Here is a 12,939-nt window from a genome sequence, read left to right on the forward strand (position 1 = left end):
CCGTTCTATACTTTTTAGTCTTAAGATGAGAGCAAACCAAGCAAAATGGGTATCTATTGAATAGGATGTTACTGGTGAACTTTTTCTTTTTGTTCCTTCTCAGAATAACCAAACTTAAACTCAGATAAACAAGATCTGCAACCAAAGAATAGATAGAAGAGGAGCCAAATCAGTGGTATCTGTTTAATAATATGTAAGGGTTAGTTTAGGCACTAGTTATATGTTGAGGGGTATTGTAGTCATTGTACATTGTTGCCTATTTGGGCTTATATATATATATATATATATATATATATATATATATATATATGAGGAAACTGTTGTTGCGCTTAAGCTCACCAACCTTATGGTGCGCTTAAGTGCCCATTCACATGGGTCCCACATTTTCTGTGGTGATCCAAACCATTCATTTGCAAGGTCCTATCGTAGATAGGGGGTGTACCAAAAATCAGCTCCATAGGATCATCCTAACACCTCCATTTGTGGAGGACAAAACTGGGCAGATTTGTGGATGGGTTAGGATGATTCTCCAAAAATGGATGGGTTAGGATGATTCTATGGAGCTGATTTTTGGTACACCCCCTATCTACGATAGGACCTTGCAAATGAATGGTTTGGATCACCACAGAAAATGTGGGAGCCATGTGATTGGGCGCTTAAGCGCACCATAAGGTTGGTGAGCTTAAGCGCACCAACAGTTTCCTCTATATATATATATATATATATATGATGAGCTCCCTAATGAAGACTCTCCATTGCTGTTCTTCTTCCTCTCTCACACCAAACCTTATTTCTAACATGGTATCAAAGCAAAGATCCTTTGGAAGAGGTAGAAGGAAAGAAGAAGAGCCATGCCATCTCTATCTCTAGCTCTCGTCTCCCTTTTTTTTTTTTTTTTTTTGAGTTTGCCGTGAGACTCTCTCAATTATCTTGCGCATTTGCATTGTGGTGTGTTTGGTTTTTTGCCAAATAGGCAAAACCCCTAAAATCTGTCAAGCCCTAATTTCTCTCTAAGCTAAATCCCTCAAATCTCTCTCTCCATGCATATTCCTTGTTTCCTTTTTGTTTTTTTAGAAGATCCCTAAAATCTCTCAATCTTTCCATTCTCTATCATCCTCACATATCTTTTCTCTAGCATATTCCCTGGCAACTCTCTCTCTCTCTCTCTCTCTCTCTCTCTCTCTCTCTCTCTCTCTCTCTCGCATATCTTTTTTCTCTCATACTCTCGGGTCTCTCTCTCTGTTATGCACATTACGGAATCCCTCTTGGGTTTGCCGTAAATCTCAAGAAAAAAAGAAATAAAAATCTCCCGGTTATCTTTCTTGTTTTACGTAAAACCCCATTTCTTTCCTTCTTATCAAAAATTCTTTCTGTCTCTCGGCAACTGGGGTTTGCCATAAACCCACAACCAAAACAAAAAAAAAACAACTCTTTCTCTTCCTTCCACAACCAATCTCTCCTTTCTTTTTCATTGAATTCATTTGGGAAGAAATCTTCTACCCAAATCCCCCTCGGCATCCCAAAACCCTTTTCCCAATCTTTAAATCTCCCCTCTACCCATTTATTTTCTCTTTTCTATTTTTTTTGGCTTGTATGGCCTTTGTATTTGGTTAGATCTATTCCCCAAAATCCTTTTCCTTTCCCAAAACTCCACTCCAACTCATCTAGTTTCTCTTTTCGTTATTTTTTTGGCTTCTATGACCTTTCTCCTCATCTCCAAGGTGCATCCCAAGTGTTCGATGAAATGTCTAAGAGAGGTTTTGTGCCTTGTAAGTCTTCTTTTCTTTGCAAGTTGAAGGTATTCGGCCTTAACTTGAGGGAGGGTGTTGTATTGTAGCTCTTGGGTTGTCTCTCTCTTTCTTTTTTTCTCTTTGTTGTCTTTTTTTTAAGGAGTTTTGTCTTGTTTTCTTATCTTGTTGTCTTTGGGCTTATGTAGTCTCACCCGGGGGGGAGTATTGTTGGTGATTCCATTTTTCGTCCTGCTTTATGTTATCTTTCTCTTTGATGTTTTTCACCATTCTTCAAGTGTTTGGTTTCTTCTTGTTCGCATTGTCAGTCGTTCTTCGCATTAATAGTTCTTCTCATTGTTAATTGTTCCTTCTTATTATTGTTGGTTGGTTATCTCTTTAGGCGACGATGTTCATGTCGTCAACCTTGTCTCTAGACAATAGTTTCCCCATCGTTGGTTGGTTATCTTCAGGCGACGGTGTCCCCGTCGATCTGGTCTCCAGACGATGGTTTCCCCACTGTTGGTTGGTTATCTTCAGGCGACGATATTTACGCTGTCGACCTTGTCTCCAGACGATGGTTTCTCCATTCTTGGTTGGTTCTCTTTAGGCGACGGTGTCCCCGTCGATCTTGTCTCCAGACGATGGTTTCCCCATCGTTGGTTGGTTCTCTTCAGGCGATGGTGTCTCCGCCGACATTCTCTCTAGACGACGGTTTCCCTATCATTGGTTGGTCATCTTCAGGCAACGATGTTCATGCCATTGACCTTCTTTCCAGACGGTGGTGTCCCTATCGTTGGATCGTTATCTTCTCCCTCCTTATATTCAGGCGGCGATATCCTGTCGTCGACCTTTTCTCTCTAGACGACGGTGTACCCCGTCGTTGGTTGGATTCGATTACCTTTCCGGTGGTTGCTCTTCTTCTCTTGGCGTTGTGCTACTCAGCTGATTTCTCTGCCAGCCAGTGCTACTTTGTTGTTGTTTGTAATGTGCTCATTTGGTGTGCCCTTTTTGCTTGATGTATTGTTGCGATTTCCCTGTCACTGTGTCTCTGTTCGATCATTCGCTTTTTGCAGATTTATTCGCTGGTATCTCATTCAAGGGGAGGCTTTAATCTGATCTATCTCGCAGTAGTGCTTCTTCTGGGGGGAGCTGTTCCTTTTTAGTGGTCGCTGATCTCGATGATTGGACTCATGGTGGCCGTTGTCTCTTATTATTATGCTTTTCATTATGTATTCACCACTCCAGCTTGAGGAGGAGTGTTGTACCAAGCTGGCTATGTGTATGAGATTATTGTACTTTTTGTTGTATGGTCCTTTTTTTGTATTTTTAGTTGTTTGTTGTACTTTCTTTGTAGCAAGCTGAAGTTCAATAGTATATACACTCCAGTTTGTGGGGAGTGTTGAATAATATGTTTAGTTTAGGCATTAGTTATATGTTGAGGGGTATTGTAGTCATTGTACATTGTTGCCCTATTTGGGCCTATATATACATTATATACATGAAGAGCTCCTTAGTGGAGACTCTCCATTCCTCTTCTTCTTCCTCTCTCTAACCCTAACCTCATTTCTAAGAGTATCTATTTTATTTTTTTTTGAAAATGTAGACTATCCATTGTTATTTAACTAATATGAAACATTGACTTATAATAGTCCCCTTCAAATTGAGGATGCTGTGTTTATTTATCCATTAATAAAGTTACCCCTTTACCAACCAAACAAGAAAGCTTGAACTCCTGAACTTCCAATATTGACTAAATAACGATGTATCGGGGTCTAAAACTACTCTAGTGGTTTCAAAACCAATGAATATTGTGCTCATTTTAGACAAGCAAGAAATTAATTTTTTTAATAAAGGGATATGAAATCCTGAACTCTTTTTTCTTTTAATGATAGCCAAAAATTTTATTAAAAAGAGAGACCGAAATGTTCAAAATGCAAAAGAGCAACGAAAAAAAGAAGAGCAAAGAAACTACAAATACAAGGAGTCAAGGACTGAAGGGGGAAGGGAGTCAAATAATGCTAGTGACTCTTTAGAAACTCCATCTCTCGCTAGTCTATCCGCCACCGAATTATCGGATCTTCTCACACGTTGAAACCAAGGTTACCTGGAATGCGGTTCGTTTCAGTACGCGGTACGGGTATGGGGTACGATGAGGGTAGGCTAAGTTGTTTCGCTATATGGGGTCATGGGTCAGTTTGGAGTGCTAATCCGGGTCTCTCTTGTGCTCTCTTTCTAGTTTAATGTTATGCCAAGAGATGCTAAAGCATTGTTAGGCCTTATCTTAAATATGATGGCCAAGCATATCAACTGGTGGCTGCTGACAGTTTTTGGGAAAGGTAATCACATTTGACAGCTATTTAAAAACTGGTCAAACAATTCATCAAAGAACCTATCAAATCTCCGAGGGTGGTTATGCGATCCTTAAGACCTTGATGAACTGCACGAAATTCTACTTCTGACGCATCCGCCTCTCCAATGGACCCTGCAAAGGCCCAAACAACCTCCCCTAAGTCGTTTCTCAAAACACCTCCAATGCCTGCTGGATTGGGGTTTCCCAAGCTTGAACTCTTAAACTTCAGATATTGACAAAATAACGATGCCTCGGATGTAAAATTATTCTTGTGGTTTCAAAATTTTAAATTTCCTAGTGCCAACTATAGATAAATAGGATCTTAAGAATTTTATGATGAACAAAATGATAGAAGACCAGCAAGTGAAGAGTAGATAGAAGATGAACTGAACAATTGATCCATATTTTTAGTTGACTAACATGAAACATTTACTCAACATTCACTTTCAAGCAAGCATACAAAATGATCTTTCAATTAAATGTTGGTGATGCTAAATGTATCAACAGATAGTTATTTGGTTGAGATGTGCTATGGAATGTGTTTAGGAGACTCATCCTGTATTCTTTGTACTTTCTTTTCTTCACTTTTTTCATAAAACTTTTCAGTTAACCTCAATCCTCCCCCCCCGCCCCCCCCCCCCCCCCAAAAAAAAAAAAAAAAGGAATTCAAGAGAGGAAAAAGAATCAGCTTTCATATGCATGGACGATACAACTTCTAGACTTTCGTATGTAGATCACATATTAGGGCTTTGGTTTCTTTGTTCCAGGTCAGGGATATTTTCTAATTCTTTATATACAACCTTTCTTTGCATTTAACCTCTAATTCTTTTTTTTTGAATGGTATATTTTCTATTACGTTATATAAACCTTTCTTTGCATTTAACCTATGTCACAAATATCATTGTCAGGAATTTCTCTGGTAGTAAAATCACGTGATATATATATATATATATTTTTTTTTTTTTTTTATTTTTTTTTTTTTTTTTCGGGTTTATAACGGGAAGAAAATGATAAAATAAAATTATTTAAATGTGTGTGTGTGTGTGTCTATATACTATATAGTAGAAGAGAAAAGGCTAGATTTGTTTCCATTTATTTGTAAAATCTGTTGTTTTGACGTGTGCATTTTCACGCCGTTTAGGATAGTCAACTCCCTCTAAAGTCCAGAATTCCCCCTTTATCCCGGATCTCTCTCTCTCTCTCTCTCTCTCATCCTAGAGATGATTTTTGCCCCGGCTCTCTCTGTGTCTAGAAGTGTCGACCGACCTCCCTTCTCTCTCTTTCCTTTCTATTTCTCTCCTTCTGAGCCTCTGTGATTTCCCTCAGATCCCGTCCTTTTGCAAAACCCTATCTCCATCATTCTCTCTAACCCACCCTCTTTTGCGGTTTTTCGTCACGGTGATGCAAAACCCTATCTCTGTTTCTCTCTTACCCACTCTGGATTTTCACACCCCTGTTTTCTCCCCCTCTTTCTCTTCGGAATTTACTCTTTCTTTTGCTTTGGGCTTCTTTCCAACTCCTCAATCGAGAACCAACCGATCCTCGCCCACAACCCGCCATCAGTCTGCAAGATTGTGGTGTTAAATTTCTTCCCTTTTCCGATTAGAGGTTGGAATTGCAATAGTAAAAATGCAACATTTATCCCTGACCTTGGGCTTCCGATATAGTGTTTATTCTCCAAGATATCTACATTGCATGGATGTGCTGTTCCTAGGGCCGGATTCTCCAGACAGAGGCAAGATAAGCTTTTATTGATTTATGCTTCTATAATGCTTTCTCCTGTTTTTGCTGATCATGATTAAACAGAAATTGAGGTTTAGATGCTTTCATGTTTGCAATTTTTTTGGGCATTCAAATAAATTTGACCAGTTAAGTTTGAATTCCGAAAAGAATCCTGATGATTTTGTAGTTTTTTGGTGATCAAATACGTTTTTCGATGACTAACTTATGTGATCCTGTGACATGAGACGTCACATGTCTTTAAATTTCTATGTATATCTTCTAATATTTGTGAATTCTTAAATTTTAATTGTTTTTCTTTTGATTTGAAGTGAATTTTATGGATCATTTGCAAGGAAATGAAAAAAAAAATAGTAGTATTATGATTTTTGCATGATACTGCTGTTGCGAGATATTGCATTTGTAATTTAGTTATTTTGGAGTTTTTGCTTTATGCTTCGTATTTGGGGTGAGTTTAATGATTGTATGGTTTCTACAGGGTAACTGATGGTGTTATTATTCTCTAATGTAAGGGTTCTTCTATAAGCATTTTTTAAAGTTCGATCTTGAAATTCTGTTCAAATTATAAGTACTGATATGAATGCAATGAAGAATTAGGAAATGCATGTGAAGACTTCAATGCCAGCATATGCCATAGTAGCAATCATATTTCATCTTAATTATGCATGAATGCTACAATATTTCATTTTAGTTCACAATCTTTGATGCAGTATATGCAATAATAGCAAATTCTACTCTACATAAATATTCTAAATTCATGTAAGTACTGGATTATTGTTTGATTCGAAGAGAAACATGCCAGAACCCTCCTCTTTCAGCTCTCCTCCGCAGAAACCCTAATTCCATTCCCTTTCCATCACTAATTCAATGTCATTTCTCATTCTTAGCTCTTTATCTCTCTCTGCCACGATTTCTGCTTCTCGATTCCTTGATGTAAGTCTTCAAGCTTGAATATTGAATCCTTTTCCTTTGGTACTCTATTTTTTTTCACTTCCTTTCCTATTAAGAGAAAAAAGAAGACTGAATGCATGAGAGACTTTTGGGATTAACTTTTCTCCGGTGAGAGTTTGAAGTATCTTCTATAGAGTCACAATTGCATAAAAAAATTCAGAAGAAACGAAAAAAGGCTCCTGCAAGTAAATCATCATTGAAGAAAGAGTTATCAGCTAACACATGGTGAGATTGGTTTTTTTGCATTGAACACTTGTCTCTTCGTTCTATTTTTTATGCATTTTTTTTGAGGTGGATAAGTTGGTCTAGATATTGTAAAACCATGACTTAGCACCCATGACTTAGCTTGGGCATTGCAGGATCAAGCACCTTGTAAAGTGTAAATGAAACTGATATGGCATAGATATCTTAAATGTCTTCACAAAATATAATGACGTGAATCTGTATATGACTTCTAGATGCATTTTGTATATGGCTATAACACATTTTATGAGAAGTTTGTACTACCCGTTGATACCTTTTTGACCAAGTAGAATAAGCAGATTTCACTACAACAAATGAGGCAATAGTAAAAAGTACTTGTGCTAATTATCTTTTGAGTGTTATTGATTTGTAAATTAAAGAACACAAAATTCTTTTATTTGTATCTAGGATGTTATGTTGTCAAAAAGATGGTGTCATATCTATTGATTGCTCGTTATTGGTTGAGAAAAGCATTTGATTTTAAAACATTTCAGAGGTTATGAAAAAGAGTATGTTTCAATGAAATCTATAGAAAAATGGCAATTATGTTTTTGTTAACAGAATATGCTCAAGATTATTTACTTCATGACATGGTACTGTGGAGAAATTTGACCTGCAAGCTGAATTTACAGATATGTTAACTTGGTAAAGGATGTGGCTCCATATAGACCGGCTTGGCCCGCTTGGGGGAGGTAGACATTTGTTAAGTTCTAGGTTTACTAATCATATTCGTTAAACATTCAAGCTATGGAAAATCAATTTATTGTACACAAACTAAAATCTTGGATTGCCATTGTCCTATGTATTCTAGGGAGAGAGGTCATGGTTTCGAATCCAGTTGTCCTTCTATGTAGAAGTTTTCAGTTAGCCTCAACTAACTTATCTATAAAAATTCTTATCTATCATAAATGCAAAATGGATATTTATTCAGATAAGTGAAAAGTAGGTTTTAGTTTCATTTTCTCTTTTCATAGTGACTGAATTGTCCATCGGTTGCAATCATATGGTGAATGCAACTTCTAGGCTAGAACATAGCCAACACTAAAATATTTGGTAGAATTTGGAGGAATTTCTCTACTGTACTGTTAAACCTTTGTTTAAAGAGTTACTATAACTGGACTTATTAGAGTTTTGTCTTCATGTCTGGAATTCTGGATCCTCTAGTTTTGCTATATCTTCCTGGTGTTGCTTCTACATTTAGATCTTTAGAATCCCCAAGTGAGAATTGATATTTTCGGAATTATCAGTTAATCAATCAATCAGAGGTACTTTTTTTAGGCTAATTAGAGTTTTGTGCAGTTTCGGAAGGGTACATATGAAAGTTTTTTGGAAATACAATAGATGATTTAAAGAAGGCATGTTTAGGAAAGAGAGGAAATGGATATTTTATGTCTTTCAGGTCATATTTGTGTTGTTTGTTTTCCATTGGTTTCGGGTATGCCCGTGCCAATGTATGTTAATCTCTTGTAATGCAGGCTGGTCCCGAATGCTCTTTGAGTATTAATGAAATATGTCAATTTTCAAAAATAAAATAAAATAACTGGACTTATTAATATATTTGTCAATGATAGAATTCGTTGGTTTTGTTCGAATCCAGAGCTTACTGGAATGATTTAGATGCAGTGAGTTATTTTTCTTTTCTTTTTTCATCTTTTCACCCCATATCAAGCCCCCCTTCTCTTAAATAAATTTTGCTGCATTTTGTCCATTACATTTTGAATCGGGTTCTTTTTATTCATGATCTTATTTCAATAAATGAAATTGGGTCTATTTCAGGATTTGTCGTTTTATCAAACTATCGTGATAAAATCTCTGTATTTTGAAAATATCGGAGATATTTGTGACATAGCATTTAACTTCTGATGTTTTGCTTCTGAAGGAACTGGCACACATTCAACCTCTCCAAGCAATTCATCAACATTGCCTGCTACAACAGCAGATGCTCTGCCCATTTCTACACTCAACAGCTCTTCACAGGCATCATATCAATCTCAGCAAGCTCCCAACCAAGGGGATTCTCACAAGGGAAAATCCAATCGAGCTCCTAAATCTCAAGCTGCTACTAAAACACCATCAGTTCCAATGAAGTGTTCTATACAGGAGGTTGCATTTGCTGCCGGAGCTCGTATTGCCAATCCTTCTACTGCTGCCTCTCTACTCAAAGCCGCACAGTCTAGAAATGCAGTCCATATTAGACAAGGAGGAACTTCACTCTCCAAATCATCACTATCCACACCTCGACTGCATGGCAAAGATCACTCTATTCGAAAGCCAAAGAAGTTGCCGGGGCCCACCCATTATAGCCCCATGCCAAGTGTCACACAACCTTCTGTGTCTGTTGCTGCCACATCATCAGACCTTCCAGCTCAGCAAGAGGTCCAATCATCCAAGCCGGCAATTCCTGTGTGTGCCATGACAGTTTTTACTGTTGGTTCCTCTTCTGGGGAAGAGGCTAAATGTGCAGAGAATAGAATGGATAGCTCAGCCAATGTTCTAGAAGTGTCAGTCCAAGATCCAGCATCTTTGCCAATCTCAAAGGAACTCGAGGATCATACCATGGTCGATGTTGCTGGTTCAAATCCAACCGCAGGTAATAAGACAGGTGAAAATCCAGCTATGGTTGAGAAGCAGACAGAGTTGTCAAATATGGAAGTGGGTGAAGATCCAACTATGGTTGAGAAGCAGATTGATTTTCCAAACATGGAAGTTTGTGAAAATTCAACAGAGATTGAGAACCAGACACAGTTTTCAAACATGGAAGTGGGTGATAATTCAACTATAGTTGAAGAACAGTCAGATTTTTCATACATGGAAGTGGGTGAAGACCCAATTTTTATTGAGAAACAGTCAGATTTTCCAAACCTTCAAGTGGGTGAAAATCCTACAGCCGTTGAGAAGCCAACAGATTTGCCAAACATGACAGTCGAGGTTTTTGAGGCAATTGAAAATCCAATTGGTACTGAAAAGCAGACACGTTTGTCAAACCTGGGAGTGGGAGAGAATCAAACCACGATCGATACGTATGGGGGGAGTCAAAGTCCGATCGAAAAGCAGATGGTTTCGTCAAACAATGATGTGGGTGGAATTCAATCCATGGTGAGTGAGGCTGTGGTTGAGCCAGAGTCTGATTTGCCAAATGAGGCGAAAAGTGAGAGCTAACCCACGAGGTCAATAGGGATACCCAATAAGGCTCCATGTTATGGAATGAGAAATTTCTAATCTTTCAATAATGCTACTTAGGGCGGCTGAGATGCGAAACATGTGTTGTCTGGTTATGAATTATGGGTTTTATTAATCTGCGATGGCATGCGACTATGCAAGACAAACAAATGAGCTGAGGGAGGGGAGATAGAAAGATACAGATGAGTGTGAAGGTGAAAAATGGTGAATGTTTTGGTTTCTCTCTTATCTACTTTTTGTTATTGTTCATGTAATGTGATGCTAATAAAACTACCAAAGGGGGGTCTGATATGTATGTACTGGTTAAGTATTAAGACTGCTAATAGCTGAGACAAGGATTTCAAAGTTCAGCAAAAAATGGTGATGACTGAGAATGTAAAAGAGGTCATTTTATTTGAAAAATTAACCTGAAAAAGGGGCATTTTGGTGAAGTCCACCATCCTCAATAGTGTTTTTCAGATGGGTCGAGGAGACTCCTAGGCGTAGCCATCAATTCTGGTCCCACAAGGGAGCATACATGTGCAATCAGGACCGTTGATCTTGTTTACTAACATGTGGTGGCCCCATATTCTGCTCCTGGTCCAATGCAGCACAACACGTCATTTCTAGGATCATCTATTCAAGGTGGGGAGAAGGATAATGACCAGACTTGTGATAGACAAATCAATGGAGCTGATCACATCCACGTGGGACATGTGGAGCCGGAAAAAAATGGTCCTTTAGAAAGATTTATCTTGGCCACTGATATTGGCACCACCATGTATTAATTGCAATAACTCGTCTTGTCTTTTATTATTTAAAGAATAATGGAACCATCAGAGTTTTTTTCTTCCCATGTTGTTTTCTTCTAATTTCGAAAACTACCCCGCTCTATGCCATGTTTAATGTAGGCATTTGTTTGGTTCCGTTCTGTGGTAGAACTTTTATTTAAACAGCAGCCAAAGGTTATCACAGCTCCCAGAAAGCTCTTAGAAGCATGGTTTCTAGACCTGGCAAACGGCCGGGCCGGGTAAAAAATGACCCGGAATTTTACGGGTCACCCACCAAAAATCATTTCCATAGGATGATCCTAGCCCTCTAATCTAGATGTTTCCATAAATAATAATATGCAATTCCTCCATAGATCAGAGGGCGGATCATCATATGGAAATGATTTTTTGGATACAACCTATTTACGTTATGGTGCATTACATGGACGGCTTGGATCATCCTATTATAATGTGGGAATAAAAACAGCAAAAAAAAAAAAGGTGACCCGTGTGTCCACCTGGCCCGTACGGGTGGGGTCCGGGTTCACCAAATTGCCTATTTGTGGTGAGTTCCATCACATGGATGGTTTAGATCACCTATGATGTGGTCAGTACAGTACTCTCTGAGAATTATGGGACCATGAGGGCTTACACCGTATAAAATCTCGAACATTTGGGTTTTTATGGGCACCCGCGCGTCCACCCGACCAGGCCCAGTTTTTACCGGTTGGGCCGGCCGGGTCAAATTTTCAACTGGTCATGATTTAGTGACCCGGACTCGTAAATTATGGGCAGGCCGGGTGGACCCGCTGGTTCAAGTCACTTTTTGCCATGGTTTCAAATTTCGATTTCGGAAAGCTTTTCAGTCCTCACCAAAACTGAAATTTTCGCCCAAAATTTCGAAATTTTAGAAGAAATCCACGAAACCAAATAAAATACTATTTTATTTCATAGAAAATTTTGGCTAAAATTTCAGGGAATTTCGGGAAAGTATTAAATAATTAAAAAAGAAAAATTATTAAAAGAATGCAAAGTTTATGCTAAATTGTGAATAAAGGGTAGATATTTAAATTTTGTAAAAAAGGGATGTCAGGTGAGAGAGTATGAGTTTTAGGACAAATATACCCCCACTTTCATTTTCCCACCATTTTTTATGCTCTAATCCCTATGTTTTTTTCAGCTACCCACTTCACGTTTTTCTTTCTTCTTCCCCACCCATCCAACGTGAAAAACACCCAGTGCAGCCATCGCCATCCTTTGGAATCTCCAATCCCATTGTATTTTGTTAAAAAAAACACCATTACTTGTGACAAATTTGAACTTGGGTGATAAACATAGCTCCAAGTAGGTCCATGCCTCTCTACTTGAATAGGGCTTAACATTTTATGAAGGTTTTCATGTTTTGTTGGGTTTTAACATTTTATGAAGGTTTTCATGTTTTGTTGGGTTTTAACATTTTATGAAGGTTTTCATTATTTTCATTGTTTTGTGTTGAAAAAAACAGAGAAATTACCCAAGTTGTTCTATGTTGGTTGTATAATTATTTTCATTGTTTTCTTGGGTTTTAAAAGAAAGTTAAAACCACCATTTTCTCTGTTGGAAAAAGACCATTACTTGTTTCTACCCAATTTGGTTCGTACTGGTTCCGGAGTAGAAAATGTCGCTCCGTACTGGTTCCGGCGTATAAAATGTGGTTCCCTAGTGGTTCCGAGGTATAAAATTTGGTTCCGTAGTGGTTGCGGGGTATAAAATGTGGTTCTATAGTGGTTCCGGGGTATAAAATGTGGTTCCCTAGTGGTTCTGATGTATAAAATGTGGTTTCGTAGTGGTTCAGGGGTATAAAATGTGGTTCCCTAGTGGTTCTGGGGTATAAAATGTGCTTCCCTAGTGGTTCTGGGGTATAAAATGTGGTTCCCTAGTGGTTCCCGTGTATAAAATGTGGTTCCCAAGTGGTTCCGGGGTTGAAAATATGGTTCCCTAGTGGTTCCAGGGTATA

The 12,939-nt window shown here is 38.2% G+C and overlaps 1 protein-coding gene across 2 annotated transcripts in view; it reads left to right on the forward strand.

Moving 5' to 3' along the window:
• Nucleotides 1–10,453, forward strand: part of LOC143849633 (uncharacterized) — a 66,316-nt gene extending 55,863 nt beyond the window's left edge. For both annotated transcript variants that reach the window (XM_077358730.1, XM_077358732.1), the window contains exon 6: nucleotides 8,894–10,453. In XM_077358730.1, the coding sequence (XP_077214845.1) occupies nucleotides 8,894–10,173 (1,280 nt within the window). In that variant the 3' untranslated portion in view covers nucleotides 10,174–10,453. The remainder of the gene's footprint in view (nucleotides 1–8,893) is intronic.
• The last annotated feature ends 2,486 nt before the right edge of the window (nucleotides 10,454–12,939 follow it).

The sequence above is a fragment of the Tasmannia lanceolata genome, unplaced genomic scaffold (assembly GCF_043159265.1).
Source record: "Tasmannia lanceolata isolate RefF3 unplaced genomic scaffold, GAP_Taslan_0.1 ptg000018l, whole genome shotgun sequence".
Classification (NCBI taxonomy): Eukaryota; Viridiplantae; Streptophyta; class Magnoliopsida; order Canellales; family Winteraceae; genus Tasmannia; species Tasmannia lanceolata.